This window comes from Nyctereutes procyonoides, unplaced genomic scaffold, assembly GCF_905146905.1.
Source record: "Nyctereutes procyonoides isolate TBG_1078 unplaced genomic scaffold, NYPRO_anot_genome, whole genome shotgun sequence".
In the NCBI taxonomy this organism is placed as follows: Eukaryota; Metazoa; Chordata; class Mammalia; order Carnivora; family Canidae; genus Nyctereutes; species Nyctereutes procyonoides.
In genome coordinates this window covers 19,638,972-19,659,417 of record NW_026575046.1, presented here as the reverse complement: position 1 = coordinate 19,659,417, position 20,446 = coordinate 19,638,972, and the positions used below count along the sequence as shown (strand labels likewise).

General features: G+C 42.9%; 1 protein-coding gene and 1 non-coding gene across 3 annotated transcripts; both read left to right on the top strand.

Moving 5' to 3' along the window:
- Positions 1 to 3,762: 3,762 nt before the first annotated feature.
- RPL37 (ribosomal protein L37) lies at positions 3,763 to 8,757 on the top strand. 2 transcript variants are annotated; one of them, XM_055325860.1, is made up of 4 exons: positions 6,003 to 6,158; positions 6,835 to 6,970; positions 7,228 to 7,312; positions 8,623 to 8,757. In XM_055325860.1, the coding sequence occupies exons 1-4, from the start codon at positions 6,156 to 6,158 to the stop codon at positions 8,690 to 8,692; spliced, it is 294 nt and encodes a 97-aa protein (XP_055181835.1). In that variant the 5' UTR covers positions 6,003 to 6,155; the 3' UTR covers positions 8,693 to 8,757. The 2 variants fall into 2 exon arrangements, 1 of the variants encoding a protein (XP_055181835.1); XR_008664444.1 differs by lacking the exons at positions 7,228 to 7,312; positions 8,623 to 8,757 and adding an exon at positions 3,763 to 5,117 and having other exon boundaries at positions 5,607 to 6,158.
- On the top strand, positions 8,467 to 8,546 carry LOC129510029 (small nucleolar RNA SNORD72). Its single transcript, XR_008664486.1, has one exon. It is a non-coding gene; the product is annotated as a small nucleolar RNA SNORD72 (small nucleolar RNA).
- Positions 8,758 to 20,446: the final 11,689 nt, after the last annotated feature.

Sequence of the window (20,446 nt, the reverse complement as noted above, 5' to 3'; positions counted from 1 at the left end):
TTTATTTGAGAGAGAGAAAGAGACAAAGTGTGAATACATGTGCATACAAGAGGGGAGACAAGCAGATTCCATGCTGAGCACAAAGCCCTATGCAGAGCTTGATCTCAGGACCCAGAGATCATGATCTCAGCTGAAATCAAGAGTAGGATGCTTAACTGACTGAGTCACCCAGGCACCCCTGATTTTTTTAAAAAGTTATCTAGTTGGTCATTTTTTTTTTTTTTAAGATTTATTTATTTATCTGAGAGAGAGAGAGTATGTGCATAGGCAGAAGGGGCAGAGGGAGAATTCCAAGCAGACACTACTCTAAGCATGGAGACTGACACAGGGTTGACCCCAAGACACCAAGATCATGACCTGAGCAGAAACCAAGAGTTGTTTGCTTAACCAACTGAGCCACCCAAGCACTCCTAGTTGGTCTTTATTTACATAGTTCACAAGAACTTGAAAACAATATAAATAACTATCAACAAGATACTGGATGAATAAACTGTAGTATTACATGTAGTAAACATCTAACAGTACACACCACTCAAAAAGAATGAAATTCAGTGACCCAAATATGGTCATAAAAATATAAAAGGAAAACTTTAAGTTCCAAAAGATTATGTACCACATGACACTTTTAAAAAATTGAATGTAACTAAAATACACGCACACACACATTTTAGTATACAGTCATTAAAATTATAAAAGTGTGGATTCCTAGCTATCTCAGTCAGTAGAGCATGCAGTCTTGATCTCGGGGTTGTAAGTTTGAGCCCCATGTTGGATATAAAAATTAACGTAAAAATAAAATACTTAAAAATAAAATACTTTTTAAAATTATGTACAATGAAAAGTAAGGAAATAATGAATATGAAATTAAGAAGGATGGTTACCTAAGTTCAGGAGAGGCTGGGGATAAGATGGGATGAGAGGACAGTAAGATCATGGAGTTAAGATATAGGATATCATCCAGGGATGAATTTACAGATGCTTACTATATTATTAAAGATAATTAAATATGTAAATAAAGGCAGGCCATGCATGGACCAAAGCTTAAGATGCATTAGGAACCAAGTATAGGGGCACCTGGGGCTCAGTGATTGTCTGCCTTTGGGTCAGCTCATGATCCCAGGGTCCAGGGATGGAGTCCTGCATCAGGCTTCCTGCAGGGAGCCTGCTTTCCCCTCTGTCTATTCTCTGCCTCTTTCTGTGTCTCTCATGAATAAATAAATAAAATCCCTTTTTTAAAAGCACCGTATTACATGCTTTTATTTATTTATTTAAAGATTTTATTTATTCATGAGAGAGAGACACACACACATACACACACCCACACACCCACACCCACACACACACCAGGCTCCATGTAGGGAGCCCGATGAGGGATCTGATCCTGGGACTCCAGGATCACACCCTGGGCCAAAGGCAGGCGCTAAACCACTGAGCCACCCAGGGATCCCCTAAATAAAATTAAAAAACAAACAAACAAACAAACAAAAAAACCAAGGATAACAATGAATTCAATTCTGCTGTCCCTGAGGTTGAAAAGATTAAGAAAACCCTTGCATTAAAAGTTAATTTAAAAAATTAATTTAGGTAAGAGTTTTAAACGTGTCTCAAAAGTATGAATTTTGAGATGCATCCCAGCTAATAACAATTTGACAGGCAATGTCAGCAAGTTTGCCAATTGTTTTTTATTCACCTTGGTTGGTAAGTCATTTTCATAAGCTCCTCAAACCCCATCTCCTCCCCACTGTTCCACCCTAACTACCCTCCCCTCTCAAAAGTACCCTGCCCTGGGGGATTTCAAAGTTGATGGGAAGGAAAGGGATAGTTTAAATGAGATATTTAGCAAAGAAATTTAATCGTAGGAAGTTTAAATTCAGTTCTTTGGTAACAGAAAATTTGCATTGCACAAGCTTAAAATGCAAATGGGATGGAGCTGGGGAAGGGTAGCCAGGAAGATGCAGATTTGAAAATATACCCCCCAAATCAAATCAATGACACAGGAGTAAAAATTTTGTTTGCAGCTAAGAAATTTATTTGATGTCTTGAAGAGTAAAGTCAGCAGTAATTTCATTTATTGTAGGTGGAAAAAAAATAGTGCCAAGTTCTGGTAAAGAGACTTGAGTTGCATCAGAATCACAGATGCAGGATTTATGTAGTTTCCATTATTCTCTGCTGAAAGGCAAAATGTCATAGAGCAAATACCCAGGAATAGCATATACCATCTCTTTCAAAAATTGATCCATTCCCAACCTGGCATTTTAAAAAAATATTTCATTTATTTATTCATGAGACACACAGAGAGGCAGAGACACAGGCAGAGGGAGAAGCAGGCTCCAATCGGTGTTGTGCCCAAGATCGCAATCCGAGAAACCGCCAAGGAGCCGGGGCGACACCGTTGCAATCACACGAGGGTTTATTTGCAAGCTCGAGCCTGGGTCCAAGTATACCTGAAGCAGCGGAGCAGCGACTTGGACCCCGAGACTAAGAGGCTTAGCAACTTTATAGGGGTCAGTGGCCAATGGGATACGCAGAAAGTTGCACAGTCACGCTGGTCCGCTGAGTCGGATCTCCGGTTAGGGTGTGCCCTGGTCTTTGACTAGAGCGGGGCAGTGCCCTAAGTTATAAGCAGGTCAGCGCAAGGCAGGTGCAGCCCAAAATAGAGTCAGTCTTGCTCTGCTTGTCCAGGGGTAGGGGATTTTGTTCAATTTTCTGGGTCCCACATTCCCCCCTTTTTCAGAGGATCCTATGCAGGACCCAATCATGGGTCCAGGTTGCTCTCAGAGTGAGCCAGGGGAATGATTAAACCAGGATTTTTACTAACCTTGTTGCTGTTTCTCGCTCTTATTTACATTAAAGGCAGCACATAACCCCCCCCCAACCCTTTGTTGTAAGAAGGCTAATTCTAATCTCCTTCTATTTTGAAGGACAACCTCTTTAAAGGCAGCACATACCCCCCCAACCCTTTGTTGTAAGAAGGCTAATTCTAATCTCCTTCTATTCTGAAGGACAACCTCGGACTAGAGAGTCTTGGAGGTGGGAAATAAGTGAGAACGGCGCAGTCTTAGCTTTAGGGGATTGTCCTTGTCCGGTTGGCTTTTCCATTCTGGAACAAAGTCCGTAGAGAACGGCGTGTGGGTCAGCTGGCCAGACGTGGGTGTAGTGGACCCAGGGAGTAATCCCGTCGACCTTGAGAGCGGTGGGAGTGGTCAGGATCACGATGTAAGGTCCCTTCCAGCGAGGTTGAAGTGTCTGGTGTTGGTATCTCTGCACGTACACCCAGTCACCTGGCCGATATCGATGGGGGTCTGGGGGTGGCCCAGTCTCATAGAGGGCCCTCAGCTTAGGCCACACCTGCTCATGGGTTCGTTGTAACATTTGGAGGGAGAAAAGAAGTTGGTGATCATCAAATTCAGCAAGCACCTCAGGTTTTAAATTGGGGATAACAGGTGGAGGAAGACCGAACATGATCTCGTAGGGAGTCAGTCCCATCTTATATAGGGAGTTCCTCACCCTATATAGGGCAAAGGGGAGGAGAGTCACCCAGTCCCCGCCAGTCTCCAGGGCTAATTTAGTTAAGGTCTCCTTTAATGTTCTGTTCATCCTCTCTACCTGTCCTGAGCTCTGGGGCCTATATGCACAATGTAATTTCCAATCTGCCCCAAGTACTAGTGCCACTCCCCGTGTTACCTTAGAGACGAATCCTGGGCCATTGTCTGACCCAATTCTAACAGGAAAACCATACCTCAGTAAGGATGTCTTCCAGCAGTTTCTTGGTCACGGTCTGTGCTGTTTCATGTTTGGTGGGACATGCCTCTGTCCATCCTGAAAAAGTATCCACTAACACTAGTAAATACCTATACCCGTATTTTCCAGGTTTCACCTCAGTGAAGTCCACTTCCCAGTAGGCTCCTGGGCGGTCCCCTCGGAGCCCGGTGCCCGGGTTAGATCCACGGGCGGAGGCATTTGTTAACTGGCATGCGTGGCAGCTTGCCACAATCTGTTGGATCTTTGCTGGAGTTTTTAATAGGGAGCCCAACGTGGGGCTCGATCCCGGGTCTCCAGGATCATGCCCTGGGCTGAAGGCGGCGCTGAACCGCTGATCCACCGGGGCTGCACCAAAAAAGAAAATTGATTGGCTGTAACTTTAAGCCTAGTAATTTGCTCATCCTTAGTGGCTTTAAGTTTTTTTTTTTTTTTTTAATTTAAATAATCTCTACACCCAACATGGGGCTCAAACTCACTACCCCAGATCTAGAGTCACATGTTCCTCTGGCTGAGCCAGTCAGGTGCCCTGTCCTTAGCGTTCTGATTTTCCAAGGAGCCGACACCGATGCAAACACACGAGGGTTTATTTACAAGCTCGAGCCTGGGTCCAAGTGTACCCGACACAGGGGAGCAGGGGCTTGGACCCCGAGACTAAGAGGCGTAGCAGCTTTATAGGGGCCAGTGGCCAATGGGATACGCAGAAAGTTGCACAGTCAAGCCGGTCCGGACACTCGCAGGTGGCCGATTGAATTACATTTTACCCTAAAGTGTCCGTTTGAACTGGCCTATCACTGAGCCCATTTCTGATTAGGGTGTGCCCTGGGCTTGACTAGGGCGGGGCAGTGCCCTAAGCAGGTCGGCACGAGGCGGCTGCAGCACAAAAGGGAGTCAGTCCTGCTCTGCTTGTCCAGGGGTAGGGGATTTTGTTAAATTTCCTGGGTCCCACAATTTTCGGGCCTAGGTTCCTGTGTGCTTAGTGGGTCCCTAACGCATTAGTCCCCTTAGCCCAATGGCTTCCTGGTTGAACTTAACAGGGCCTTAAAATTAGTCCCACGTCGGGCTCCCTGCATGGAGCCTGCTTCTCCCTCTGCCTGTGTCTCTGCCTCTCTCTCTCTATGAATAAATAAAATCTTTTTAAAAAAAAAAAAGTCGGGGGAGGCAGAGGGTGTGATAGGAGACTCCTGCTGGCTTGCTGGCTTGGAGGGGCGAGGAGACGACAAGCCAGGCATGCTGACAGCCTCCAGGAGCCGAAAAAGGCGGCAGCTCTTCCGGAACCGCCAAGAAAACAACGCAGCCCTGCCCACACCTGATGTCCGCCCAGCGAGGCCCATCTCCCTTCTGACCGGAACCGTGAGGTGTGTTTTAATCGTGGTGAAGAGCGCTTAAACTAGCGGTGGGCCTTCTCGACAGATCTTGTGTGCAGTATCGTTAATTGCCGGCATAAAGCGGCACCAGAGGGCAGCCCGGGCGGCTCAGGGGCTTAGCGCCGCCTTCGGCCCAGGCCATGATCCTGGAGTCCCGGGATCGAGTCCCACGTCGGGCTCCCCGCACGGAGCCTGCTGCTCCCTCTGCCTGCGTCTCTGCCTCTCTCTCTCATGCATAAATAAGTAAAATCTTAAAAAAAATAACATCTAAAACAAAATCTATTTACAAGGGGCTCACGTATAGGCTTCCAGGCCCTCCGTAAAGGGGCCGGATCACATTTCCTCGCATCGGGGTGCAGCAAACTAGAAGCTCCACGTGTGACCCCTTGCACAATTGAATTAGTTAAAAACATTCGACTCTAATTTACTGCAGTCAGGAAACCAAACCAAACCAAACCATTATTCGCCTTTCTCTTTAAGATGCGGCGAGGCCGCGCCGCCGCCGCCGCCGCCCCGCCCCGCCGGGAGAACCAGCGTCCGCCGGAAGCTCGCGGCCCGGGGAGGAGGGCCCTGGAGGAGCGGGCCTCTCCCGGGCCGCGTCGCAGGCCCCCGCCCGGCGCTCCACCACACGCCGGAAGCGCGCACTCGGCTCGGGGATCCCCAGGTTCCCGCCAGTCGGCGGCCGCAAACCCGCGAGGCGGCGGGAGGGCCGGAGCGCCAGCACACAGGACCGAGCTCCGGCGTCAGGGCTGCTCTCCGCCCGGGGTGGGGGTGGGGGGGGTCGCCGGAACACGCCCACTCCGACGCCGGGAAGCTGTGAGCCCTCCCGCCGGCCGGGCTCCGAAACCCCTATTGGCCCTGCCTGGCTCCGCCTCCGCCCCTAGGCCCCACCCACGGTGCCGCTACGGACGTTTGAGGACGGTGCACCGCGCCCCGCCGGAAGTACTTCCCTGGGGCGGAAGCTTCTGAGCACGATATAGCGGAAGTGCCTCTTCTTCCGGCCTCTTTGGGGTCTGCCGCGGAAACAAGATGGTGAGTCGGTTCCAATGCTCGTCTGGATCGCCTTCCATCCTCGTCCTCTGCGTCGCGTTCCCTGCCATCCTTAGGGGGCCGGCAAGGTTCCTGAGGGAGGGAGCGGGGGGGGCAGGAGAGGGGCACGCGGTGGCCCTCAGGAGCCAGAAGAATGGCTCCTAACTCCCTGGGGAGGCTGAGCCTAACGGCTGTGGAGCAAGAGCCCCTCCAGATCCCTTGGTTCTTTTGATCTTTGGAGAAGCCTTGCCCTCGGATGAGAACTGAAGGGAGAAGCGTGGGCTGGGAGCGTTTGGCTCTGTGCGCAAAGGAACTCCTTGGTGGTGGGCCCTGGCGAGGAGCTCTTAGTTGCCGGGGGTCGGGTAGGCAGGGAAACCGCCTCGTTACTTCTACCTCCGACTTGTCTATTTTTTCTGTCTCCTTCAGAGAACGTAGCGGATTTCACGATAGAGCACCCCTTGCAGAACGCTTTCGATAATCTGAAATGCTGGTAGTTTCTCTGATTGATGTAGCACTTTAAGAAGTTAGGAACTTCCGCCACAGTGTCAGCCCCGGATTGTCTTTAAGAAATTTTTTTTTTTTGTTTGTCTTTCATTTATAATCAGTGGTCTATTTTCCTGAAAACGTCGGGAGATGTATAGAAAGCGCCAGATCTCAAAATTGTGTCTCCCCTTTGCAGACGAAGGGGACGTCATCGTTCGGAAAGCGTCGCAATAAGACGCACACGTTGTGCCGCCGCTGTGGCTCTAAGGCCTACCACCTTCAGAAGTCCACCTGCGGCAAGTGTGGCTACCCTGCCAAGCGGAAGAGAAAGTGTAAGTGGAGCGCTTTGCAGGCCGACCGTGTGAGGTGTTGGGCTGGGTGTCCTTCGTCGCTCGTCGGCGTTGTAGGAACGCGGGCACGGCTTCGGGCATTAGTTGGGCCTTAACGCAGAAGCGCATCTGGGTGCGGGTGAAGAGGGTTGAAGAAACACGGAAGGCACTCTAACAAGTGTGTTGACCACAGGGCCTAAAATGTACGTGCGGAGGGGCGGGGGTTGCAAATCAGAACCTTGCCTCAATTTGTGTTTCAGATAACTGGAGTGCCAAGGCTAAGAGACGGAATACCACTGGGACCGGTCGAATGAGGCACCTAAAAATTGTATACCGCAGATTCAGGTACAGTGTTTGTGTTTCTATCGTCTGACTGGTTCTGTGAGCTTGGAGAACAACAGCCTCGTTTATCTGCTGTGAAATAAAGATACTACCCTGGTTGGTGGGGATGACATGTTGGAAGGTTGTGGGGTTTTTGTTTTAGTTTTTTTTTTTTTTTTTCTGCTGCCACTGTAACCTTCAGATGAGGTAATCTAGATTTCGTTGATCTCTCAAGGAGCAGTAGTATAAGCTATAAATGTCTAGAGTGTGGTTTGAGCTGGACACCCCAAACTAATGCTGTTTTTTAGGGATAGGTCACATCTCACTCTCGCAGCAAAATTTGTCAAGACAGTAGTGGTGAATGAGGCCTGAGGTCCGGCCTTCACTTTTGTGGTTTCAGGCAAGTCTGCTATAGAAAACCATCCGAGTTGGGGCATTTGTATAGAAATAAAGCGATCTTGCTCTCTTGTTAAAGTCTCTAGAGTTGTTAGAAATGCAGAATTTCAGCTCCAACCTAAATGGAGAGAGACTGCCTTTTGAGGGTGTCAGTCATTTAAATCTCAACGAAGATACTTCTTTGTTGGGGAGGCTGTCCTGTCCTATGTGATGCTTAGTTGAAGCCCTGGCCTTTGCCCCAATTCCAGACTTTTTCATTTTAAAACCTCACAAGGTATCTGGGGGCTTTGTAAACACAACAGACACCCCTAGATGTGTTTGCATGCTGGAGTGACCTTTCTTCTTTGCACTTTAAAAGCATCATACAGTAGTGTGAGCTTAGTGTCAGGGGACTGTCAGTGCCATGTAGGAGGACTTTAAGAGTGTAAACTGAAGCCAGACTAAACCTTTTGGTGCTTCAGTTCACAACTCTTTAAAAGGGGGATAGCAGTAACTTTCTCCTTAGGGTGTGTATATATATTAAAGGAGATAAATGCAAAGCGTAGATAAGCAGTTTAGAGAATGTTTGCAATTAAACATGCTCCTTGACTAAAGGAAAGTATTTAGGATCTCTGCCTGACAGCCTGGGGACCCATTTTCACAAATGGGTCTTTTTAACAAGCAGGAGAGAAGTACTGGCCCAGTGATCAGTACAACCAAATAAATGGTTGACTTTTTCTCCAGTTGCAGTTAAGTATATGTCTAAAATGGGTATCTTGAAGCAGAAGTAAATGAAATGTTGCAGCTTATCAGTGATGTTGTAAAAATAAATGTCTGAACATATGAATTTGATACTGATTTCAGCATTTAACTGAGATAAGCTCATTGAACTCTGTATTAATAAAATTTGAAATGTGTGTATTGTTGAAATAACGGTTTTCATTTTTAACATGATACAGGCATGGATTCCGTGAAGGAACGACACCTAAGCCCAAGAGGGCAGCTGTTGCAGCATCCAGTTCATCTTAAGGATTTCAACGATTAGTCAAAATAAACGTTCTGGTTTTAAAAAGTATCTGGTGTGCTAAGGTATTTTTAATAGCCTTGTAATATCAGTGAATTACCATAGGATTGGAGATGGGACAACTTGATATTAGATTTACTTGGTAAGTGACTCTTCTAGAGCACTAATTTTTTGAACTGGGTTGTGATACTGTTTAAGAAGATAAGAAATAATCAGAATTCCCAGGATTCCTTAAAGTAGACAACACTGGAAGATGATGGGAAAAGAATGCAATATGAGTTAGCACAGCAGAGCTCATGTTATATATGGGTATTAAAGATGTTAGAGACAAGCACCTGGTTGGGTCAGAGGAGCTTGATATCTGGGTCATGAGTTTGAGCCCCATGTGGGACGTAGAGTAAATGAAAAAGATTTAAGTAAAACTTTAAAATGGTAGAGTAAGTAAAGCATAATTGCTTTTAGTAACATTCACCTGCTATAGTCTAATGATTTGGGGGAGTGGTCGTCATTTCTGTGTGATACCGTTTGGAGTACCATTGAGAACATGAAGGATAGTAATTGCATGAGTTGTTTTGGAAAGGTGGTCTTAACTCATTCTAGTCTCAAATGCTTGTTTGGTATCTAGCATATAGGCTTGTGTGTAATTTAAGATGGCCAGCTAAGTGAGTATCTGAAGTACTTGCTAGCTATGAGTAAAAAATGCGAGTGGGATGGGTTAAGAGAAAGTGTGGGACATCCTGCAAATACAGTGCATTGAGTATACAGTAAAGGAAAGCCATAGAAACATTTGTAGATGAAAGACAATAAATAGATCCCCAGTAGAATTTCTTTAACCCTCATTTATTTATTTTTTTTCTGTTACAAGGGCTCTGAAATTTTTCACCTTACTTTCCCAGTTCTGGTGATTTATTGCCAGTTTTTTGCAGTGAGGAGACGAGGCCAACATAGTTGGACTGCTGAGAGAACAGAGATTAAGTGGATAGAGCACAAGTGTTAGAACAGTTCCCATAAAATAAAGTGGCCAAGCACTAATTTGCAGCTTCCTGTTGATCACAAAGTGACTTGTAAAGGATCTTCATAATCCTTCATAATCTTCAGTGCCCTGCCAACCTTACCTTTATTGCACCCTACAATGCTTTCCCAAGCTAAGTCCTGTCCTGTTTGATTTTTTTTTTAAGATTGATTTATTTGAGAGTGTGAGCACAGGTATGTCTGAGTAGGAGGAGGGGCAGAGGGAAAATCAAGCAGATGCCCTACTGAGTGATCTCAAGACCTGAGATTATGACCTGATCTAAAATTGAGCGGGATGCTTAACTGACAGCCACCTAGGTGCCAGCACACAGCCTGCTTTTTTCTTCGGTTCCTAACTCCTCGAGACCACCGCTTACCTTCACTTGTGCAGGAGCCGCTGCTGAGCTAAACAAATAGCGCTTTTGGCTGTGAGACTAGAGTAACAGCCCTACTTCAGGGATGTATTGTTAGAGCTTGGTTCCTGGAATTTGGTTGTCATTTGTTAGTATGGTCTTCCTAACTTCTGTGCCTCTGCTCACTGTAAACTGGAGGGCTAATCGTAATTTTCATGGGCTTATGAGCATAGTCAAGTGAAGTTACTTTTATCATAGTCATAAAGTTAGTAATTAAAGTTTATGAAATTGCTTTTGACCTACAAAAACAGCAATTTTAATACACAGGTGGCCCTTGAACAACAGGTTTGAACTCGAGTCCTTCAGTAAATGCAGTATAAGAAACTTTCCTGATTTTAACATTTTATCTAGCTTTATTGTAAGAACACAAAATGTGTGTTAACTGTTAACCTGTAAATTTTACAGTCAACAGTAGACTTAAGTTTTTGAAGAGTAGAAACTTCCATGTGGATATTTGACTGTGGGGTGTTGGTGCTCCAACATCTGCATTGTTCAAGGTTCAACTGTACTTAGCATTCAGCTGTACTTAGCATTGGTGTGAAGGGTAAAGGAGGCAGGTGGGCAGGGATGCATTAACAAGGGCCTGTGTTTACTGAGTGTAAGGTGAGCTTACTTCATTTGCCAGTGCCTGTGGCCTTTAGTACAGAGTAAGTTTGGAAAAGTACTCTGGTGCTATGGTAATTATTCCTGCAGATCATAGAAGGCTCATGGGCCAAATGAACCCACCCTAAACAGCTAAACTGATTTTAAGGCCTAGGGAGAAGCAATGGGAAAGAGATGGGGCTGGGTTAGCACATTCAGAATAGAGTGCAAACGGGTGGATTCAGTTGAGTCCTAGTTTGCAGAAAGTTCACGTCTGATGCATCTGATGAGGTCCTAAGAGTTGATTGAGGTGTGGGCAATGGATCCTAAGCTGGCAGATGTCCCACTTAATTCTATTGAGAGTAAAAAGTACACTTGATCCACCTGTAGCTCAGTTGCCCTACTGAACAGCTGAGAGATTTATTGGGCAGAGGGTACTCAGGACCAGATGAGTATCACCAATGTGTTGCTGAGAGGAGATCAGAAATAATCGAGTGCTTCATATCTTGTATTGTTTACTTGGCCCTTTATCTTTTTTTAAAAGATTTTATTTATTCATGAGAGACACAGAGCGAGAAAGAGAGACCGAGACCCAGGCAGAGGGAGAAGCAGGCTCCATGCAGGGAGCCAGACATGAGACTGGATCCCCCCGGTCTCCAGGATCACACCCTGTGCTGAAGATGGTGCTTAACCGCTGAGCCACCCAGGCTGCTCTACTTGGCCCTTCAATCACATACTGTGGTTTGTCAGGAGAAAGGGAGGGTTGGCAAGAATCTGGACGGGCAAGCTGAATAAATCATGAAAGTTTTGAAGTATCATAGCTAAGGAGTTTGGACTTTCGCCTGAAGGTAAATGATAAATCATTGAAGGTTTCCAGCCCACAGTGGCACAATTAGTTGTCATTAGCAAGATGTAGAAAGTAGTGATGTGGATGTCACAAGTCTTGAAGTTGGAAGATTAGGCAGCAGGTTCTGAAATATGAAACAGTTTGTGAAAATCATAAGGACATGGACTTACGGTAGTGGCAGTGGGGCTGGCTGCTTTGGGGAGGTCTCTAATGAGAATACCTGAAATTTGAATCAAAGTGAGCTTTTAAGCTACAATTCCCCCAACCCCCACTGGAATTTCCTTCTGTAACATAGGCTTCCTTTGCTGTAACATAAACAAAAATATTGCCTGGAAGAGGACTCTTGGATGATAGGTTTCTGACTAGGGCAAAGAGGTGGTTTGTACATTTCTCTGCGATGGAGTGGAGTAGAATGGAGGCAAGAGGGAAATACTAAAGTTGGGTTTTGTTGCAATGCCTGTGGAACATCCGGAGGAAGTGCTTAGGAAGAACTGAGTAAACCTGGTGACAGTTGGAGTAGAATATTGGGCTGGAGCTCTACATGGGAAGTAGTAAACATAGAGTTGTGAAAGGGAACCAATTTTAAGGGTTAGAATGGTGAAGATAATTTACACAGACAGGAAGTGATGGTGAGAGAAGAGGATGCAATTTCTTGACGAGGAATTTCAGTCACCATTCTTGACAGTTGAAACTTTGAAAATACACACACAAAAAAAACAATAGCTCCGAGAAAGATTTGGGGAGATACCCATAGACTAGAGAGAGTAGTTCATTATTTGTTAAACGTGTGTGGTAATGTACCTGCTATATGCCAGGCCATTGTTAGAGGTACAGTGGGAACAAAAACACATAGTTGAAGTTAATGTTGATTCCAGTGATTGCAGAATTAGCCCATGAAATAGGACAGGGTTGAGTCATACAAAGAAGGTTTTATTTGAGGGGGCAATCACCTGGCTGTGGTTAAGAAAAATGAAGGGTTGTTTTTGTTTTTGTATTTTGAGAATAAAGATTATAAAAGACTTCAGGGGCGCCTGGGTGGCTCAATTGGTTGAATGTCTACCTTTGGCTGAGGTCATGATCCCTGGGTCCAGGGATGGAGCCCTGCATCCAGCTCCCTACTAAGCAGGGAGCTGGTTTCTGCCTCTGCCCCTTCTCCCATCATGTACTTTTCTTTTCCTCTTTCAAGTAAATAAAATCTTTAAAAATAAAGATGTCCAGTTTTGGCATAATTTGGGTTGGTGTTTACTTTTGTAAGGTTTATCTCAGTAAACTATTGATAATCCAGTTTTCTAAGGATTCAGCACATATAAGGTAATGAGGAACGAGTTTAAAAAAAAATGCTTTGCGAAGGTTACCTGAAAATTCTATAGTTTCCTTTCATTTGTATTGATAATAGAGTGCCCCTTGTCCTGAACCAAATACCAGTTTAGTGACCGTGTGCTGGAAGCACTTCCAGGTCCAGGAGATAGGTGGGAAATGACAAAAGGACTGCCCTGACAGATTTCAGCTGGCTTGTGTGTGTTGGAGGGTGACTGAACAAGTAAGCAATTTCAGGTAGTGTTAAGTGCTGTGAAAACAAAGATGTGATAGAGAATGTGGAGGTAGGGGACTCTTGGTTCAAAAAAAAAAAAAAGGTTAAGAAAGCTAAATGGTAAGGAGCCATTCCTACAAAGAGAAGAACAGTCATCAGGCAGAGATTATATTCTGCCTTTTTTGAGTTCTGGTTTGGTTGCAAAATTTAGTTTATGTTGAAATTTTGTAATACTGTACATTCATGTAAGAAAAGCAAAGTAATAGGGTACTGGCTGGTTCAGTTGGTAGAGCATGTGACTTGATCTTGGGATTGTGAGTCTAAGCCTCATGCTGGTTGTAGAGATTACTTAAAACTTAAAAAAGTGTTAAAATTAACGCATGGCGCCTTGTTTGGATCAGTTGGTTAAACATGACTTTTTTTTTTTTTAAGATTTTATTTATTTATTCATGAGAGACACACAGAGACCTAGGCAGAGGAAGAAGCAGGCTCCATGCAGGGAGCCCGATGTGGGACTCAATCCCAGGTCTCCAGGACCAAAGGCAGGCATGAAACCACTGAGCCATCCAGGGATCCCCAACATTTGACTTTTTTTTTTTTTTTTTTTTTTAACATTTGACTCTTGATTTCTGCTCTGATCATGGTTTCAGGGTAGTGAGATCAATCCCTGCTTGGGGCTCTGCACAGGGCATGGAGCCTGCTTAAGATTCTTTCTTCCTCTCACTTTGCCCCTCCCTTCCTCTAAAATGAAATGTGAAATAAAAGCTTCCTTGTACAGTAAGGTAGAGCAATGTTTTGTCAAGGAAAATTTCAATGAAAAAAAGGTTCCTGTGTATGCAAGTGGTTTGTAGAATAGGCATGGTATGTAGATTGAGATAAAAACATAACTATTTTTGTGTCCTTTACCCAGTGGGAATATGCTCCAGTGCCCCAGGATGAAGACTTGGTCTGATCCATATATTTTTAGAGCATTCACAAATAATAAACAGTAATTTCTAGTCGTGATTAGTTTTAAAACAGTTTTATTTCAATAAGTAAAATATCCAATCCTGTGTAATAAGTTAAAACTCAAAAATGACTTAACTCCCTTCTTCCAGCTTGGGCTTCCTTTGGGCTAGAAGCCAGCAGTGGAGGAGGAGGTATGGTCCCTTTGCTTACCTGTACACTCTGGGGCTTGTAAGCTGCAATTTTACTCCTCTCCTGGACCTAGCAGAGGATTAAGCTGACTTTTACTCTCTTGGGCTCTTATAATACCTCTTTGGAGATTGCCCTACTGAGTTCCCTCTCCTGTAGTTCCCATCTCACTTCACAATTGTCTTTTGTGACTTCTTCCTTGCCCCTAGTATCCAGACTCTTTCTTATAGGGTTCTCTGTACCTGAGGGCCCTATTGGCAGGATCCAAAACTATCCCCTGCTGTCTTCCCTGTGTGGTGCACATTTGGTCCACAGGAAACATTGCCACATTCCTGACCTGACCAAATTCTGAAGTGCAGCAGGCCTCTCCTGGCACGCCACCAAAACAGTTGCAGGAAACACATTTCAAAGTTCTCTGAGTGGTTCCTTTGAAGTTTCCTTCACCAGGTTTAGAGCTAGAAGGTACCAATCCCCTTTTCCAAGAAGGTTGGATTAAATACTTAAAGCTCTCTTCAAAGGAATTTCTTTGCCAATCTCTCCTTTGTATCCCTCTTATATCAAGGATCTCAGGATTCTAAAAGCTATGACCAGGTCTTTGGAGATATTTTCTTGGGGGATGGGGTGGGGAATATGCCTAATTTTAGTAGTTCCCTGAGGCAAGAAAAGTCCTATTCTGATAGAATTTATATTTATAGAGCTCTGTAAATAAACATCCAATAAATGTAAAAAGTACTTGGTTTGCCCTTAAAAATGCTTACAATGGTTTGTTGAACTCCTGAGTGTTATATAAAGAAAATAAGTCCTTTAGAGGGGAGGTCTTTAAAAAAAGACAACTGGTAAAATTATCAGGAAAAGGTCCAGCTTCCCTAAGTTAAGAGTAGAGATGTTATATAGGTGGCTGAGGGTTAAGCATATCATATTATGCCAGGTGGTCAATGGTATTTCAGGAACGTAACTATCTTAAGCAAATGGGAGGAAGGGAGGGTGGCATAAGATGCAGCCACCTCAGGATGGAGAAGGCATAGTCAGGGCAGAAACGGTTTATGGTCCCTGTGCCACAGAAGAGCAGCCCTCAGGGAAGCAGCAGCTCCCCAGGAGAGGAGACAGGAAGCAAGAAGCCTCAGAGAGAAGCACTGTCCAATTAAGGATGGCTCTGGGGAGAGAAACTTCTGGGAACATAGACCTTGAGGGAGCACATCATGGCAAACTGTGAACACTGTGCTTTTACAGTTGCAGGAGACTTGAGATGGCAAATTTGACTTTATTTTGGAGAGGAGAAAACTATAGCACAGATAATTTGTTAAAGGTATATATTTTTTTCGGTAATAAAAATTCCAACAACTTGAGTGTTGGAATGCATTCCTTTAAAAAGATATTGCATAAATGGAAGATGACTTTTGTAGAAAATTTGTCTTCATTAAATGGAATCCTGACTCATTTGTGGCCTGTATGTACAGCCAAGGGCTAATCACATGTCATAAAGTACAGAGATCTAAGATACTATTCACATACATAATTTTAGCATTAGGTTAACTCACTTAAAAGGTAACCGTAAGCCTTTTTCCAACAATCTTGATCAGAGCAAATCTGCTCTTTTCTGATCCACTCCCTTTCTAGAAGTCTTGTGAGAGAATATATTTGAGTAAAATCCTCAGCAGTTAAATTTTTGAACAATTTAAAAATTTTGAATAAATTTCATATGCATTAAGGAGATAGCTTTTAAAGTGAGATTAACTATTGCTAGATTTTTTTTTTTTAAGATTTTATTTATTCATGAGAGAGAGGTGGAGACATAGGCAGAGGGAGAGGCAGGCCACCTGGGTGCCCAACTATACATAGATTTAAAGGCAGTATCACACACATTCTCCCTTCTGGATTCTTCTCAATGTCTTTTTTCTTTTCAATGTCTTGAGTTTAGGCTAAAATCTGTAAGATGCAAGCAAAGGCCTTCAGTATTTGCAAAATTAAGAAAACTTCACTTGCTGTACCAAAACCTGGTGGTTTATTACATGAATAACAACATGCAGAGTATAAAATATAAACATCTAGGAAAACCAGTTGGTATATCAGGCTTCAGTGAGACAGGAACCACACAATAATTTGAACAGGAATCATTTAATGTAAGGGATTGGGGTAATGAAGGATTGAACAGTAAAAATGAAACAACTATAGGAAGAGTGAAACAAGGACAGGCACTACCCTTAGAAGCTGAGATAGAGCGCTAAAGAAAAAGGCCTCCCTACCTCTGGAGTTGAGATCCAGATGTCAGAAGGTAGAGCATAGCTCACTGGATGTTGAACTGTCTTGCTGCTGGGACTTAGCTGGAAAGCCCAGAGGGATGCTGATGGGAAAGTCATTCATGGAGAGGTACACTGCCCAACAGCCTTCTGCAGTGAAACTGCCTAAAGGAGCTCTGAGGGAGGTTTCTGGTCATTAGGCACCTGTGGCCAGTGCAGGAGCCTGATTGCAGACATTGTAGCCTCTCTCTGAAGTTTACCAAGAATCATTTTATTTTTAAAGATGTTATTTTTAACTATCTCTACACTCCACGTGGGGTTTGAACTCACAACTCTAAAATTAAGAGTCTCATGCTATACCAACTGAGCTAGCCAGGTGCGCTCAGCTCAGAGCTCTTTGTCAGATTCAACCTGAGTAAAATTTGTGCTGAGTTGGCCAGTATAAATATATATAAAATATGGTAGACAATCGTTGTCTAATAGAAGTATGTGAACCACATATGCAAACCACATATGTAGTTTTAAATTTTCTAGCTGTCACATTTGAAAATGTAAAAGAAAAGGGCACCTAGCTAATTCAATCGGTAGAGTATATAACCCAACCTGCAGGTCATAAATTCAAGCCTTATGTTGGATGTGAGATTATTTTTAAAAATGTAAAAAAAAAAAAAAGAAAAGAAAAAGTAATTTTAACATTTTCTAAAGAGTATGTCCAACATCATTTACCATATAATCAGTATAAAACTGGAGATAATTTTCATTCTTTTTTTATACCAAGCCTTCAAAATACAATGTGTATGTTCTACTTTCTGCACATCTCTGTTCAGATGTCACATTTCAAATGCTCAATAGCTTTATGTGGCTAGGGGTTACCCTCTTTGGTAGCATGAACGTCGACATCAAGTGTAGCATTTTGGGATTGAATGATCATTTGGTAAAGTTACCTTGATCAAAAGAAGTGCTGCATCCACCATATAAAATATAAAGATAAAATCAAAACACAAAAGTTAATAGCTTTTAGGTCAATTTACCCAGCTGGTAAACCCAACTTTTTACCTGTAAAATGGCAAAAAGAGTTGTACCTACCTCATAATGTTTGTTGCACAAATTGTTGCTATGAGAACAAAATGAGATAGGTCATATAAGGTACCAGCACAGTGCCTGGCACATGGTAAGAGTTTGGTAAATGTTAGTGTTCATTATTACTATGTATGTGTCATTCCTAGATAAGGAAGGGATATCAATTTGATAGTAGTAAGAATATGGAAAGAACCCTATAAAGATATGTATGTTGGTGAATCCACCACAGTCAATGGTCTATATGCTATAGCATTGTAGGCTCAGAAATTTGATTTTATCAGAACAATGAAGGTGGCTTATCTCTCAGGTAAAGCTTATATTAACAGAGTAACCAAGATTACTATATATCCAGTAAACTTTTTAACAACATTCTGTCTACAAAGATAAACTGAACACTGTCTTTGTGCCTAGGCATTTGGGGATACATCGATGAACTAATAAGAGGGGAAGGAGAAAAGTGGTCATGGATAAGCCCAAGTCATGTTTAAACAAAATGACAGTCAACTCTTATCCAAGTAGGGGTAATAATTCCCCATTTGGGAATTATTTCTGATTGAAGATCTACAGCTACTTGGTGAGGATTTGATTCAAAGGCAGAGGGAGTAGGAAAGATGATGGTGAAATGCGTACCGCATGAGCTCAGATTAAATCTCAAGGTCATACATTTTCCATCTACTCAACTTCACCACCACTGCATGCACTTCACCTGCCTCCATGGTTAAACAGCAAACTGATTAATCCAGCTAGATAATCAAAAATTGTTTGAAAATTGGCTTCGAACTAATCAAAAGTATAACTGTCAAACAGGGAGAGTGCTCTGGAAAGCTTGACAAACACTTTTTTTTAATTTAAAGATTTATTTTTATTTATTTATGATAGAGAGAGAGGCAGAGACACAGGCAGAGGGAGAAGCAGGCTCCATGCTGGGAGCCTGACGCGGGACTCGATCCCGGGACTCCAGGATCGCACCTTGGGCCAAAGGCAGGCGTGAAACTGCTGAGCCACCCAGGGATCCCCGACAAACACTTTCTTTAGCTCTGAAAGAACATTATCTTTCTATTCTTGAGAAAGCACCTTACCATAGCTCACATGAACTAACCAGAAAAGGAGGCAGGAAATCCTGGCTTTAACAGAGTTAGTAGGCTGAAAGACTGTTTAACATCAGATGCAGTGCCTTGGAACACAGCCAAGATAGTCTAGTTAATTACATTCTAAGGCTAGCCAAGTGGGTCTGGACATTCTCAATTCTAAACATGTATACTAACCAAGCATTATCGCAAGGGCACAAAGTTCATGCCCGTGGGCATTAGTCATTGCATTATTTATTATATATTTTTAAAAACCTAAATCCCCTAAGTAGAGGTTGAGTTAAATAAATTATAGTACATTCTTATGATAGTAATGCAATTGTTTAAAAAAAAGATGATTTTTATTTTTTAAAAAAGATTTTATTTATTCATGAAAGATCGAGCTAGAGAGACAGAGGCAGAGGGAGAAGCAGGTTCCATGCAAGGAGCTTGATGTAGGATTCGATCCCGGGACCCTGGGATCACAACCTGAGCCAAAGGCAAGCGCTCAACTGCTGAGCCACTCAGGCGTCCCCCCAAAAGAGATGCTTTTTATTAAATGTAAATCACACTTCAATGAACTTGCTTAAAAAGGATGAGAAGCCCAGGTGGCTCAGTGGTTTAGTGCCACCTTCAGCCCAGGGCGTGATCCTGGAGACCAGGGATTGAGTCCCATGTCAGGCTCCCTGCGTGGAGCCTGCTTCTCCCTCTGCCTGTGTCTCTGCCTCTCTCTCTTTCTGTGTGTGTGTCTCTCATGAATAAATAAAATCTTTAAAAAAATAAAAAGGAAAGAAGACAATGGAGCAATGCCTTCAAAATTCTCAAGTAAATTCTTTACAACTTAAAACCCTATATCCAACCAAACTACGAAGTGTAAGGGTAGAATAAAGACATTTCAAACACATAAGCTCTCAGAAAAATTCACTTCCCGGAGTTTTTCTCATAAAGCTACTGGTGGGATACATTTCACCAAAACCAGGAAAAAGAAAAGCAAAAATGGACCAAGAAGGGGAAACAATGGTATACGTGAAACAACAAATCCAACACAAGAGAAAGGTTAAAGGGACTCTTGAGGAAGATAGTAAAGGGGGATTCTCAAGTGATAACTCTGATACAGGTGTACAAGGCAAATAAGAAAGATCTAGGAGAGTCATGTGCAAGAAGATCAAACATAATGCATATCATGTTTTAATGTCTTAAGAGATTTTAGACAATTGGTAGAATTGGGTTGGATCAATGATAAACACATAGAAAACTAAGTAAAAAATATGACAAAGTATGAATACCTCCTGTATATCATATACTTCAAGCATTTTAATGTTGAGAAAAGATTTTAGATAATTGGTAGAAAGTTTGGGTTGAATTTATAAGTACATAGATCTAAACAAGTAAAAAACATGACATAGTATTAGTTCCAGACAAAACAAAGTCTTCTATTAAAGGTCAATTATATGTAATTGAATAAGACACCTAGAAGATTCTCTAAGTCAGAATTTCATAGAGTCAAGTAATCTAGAACCATTCAGTAAAAATAAAATATACTAGACTTAGAACAATTCTTAACACAAAGAAAATAAAATTCCCACATAAAACCAAAAGCATCTTAATTTCTGAAATTAAAAGTTTTACACATTTGATAATGTACTTGAATTTAATTGTATTTATGTAAGAGAAATAATAGATACAAAGAATGGGAGAATTAAATTAGTAATTTCATGAACTGATTACATATGTAAGGAAAAATATTCTTTACTGAAACCGAAAACAAAATCAGGTCTTTAACTCTTTTCTTGCTTATATAATCTATTAGTTATTAAGGAAACCACCAAAGCTAAATAACTGTCTGTCTACCTATCT

Bases quoted from the DNA above. Each gene is read 5' to 3' on its own strand.
- RPL37 (XM_055325860.1), top strand. The intron at 6,971-7,227 runs GTAAGTGGAGCG...TTTGTGTTTCAG, and splicing joins TGCCAAGCGGAAGAGAAAGT to ATAACTGGAGTGCCAAGGCT. The intron at 7,313-8,622 runs GTACAGTGTTTG...AACATGATACAG, and splicing joins ATTGTATACCGCAGATTCAG to GCATGGATTCCGTGAAGGAA.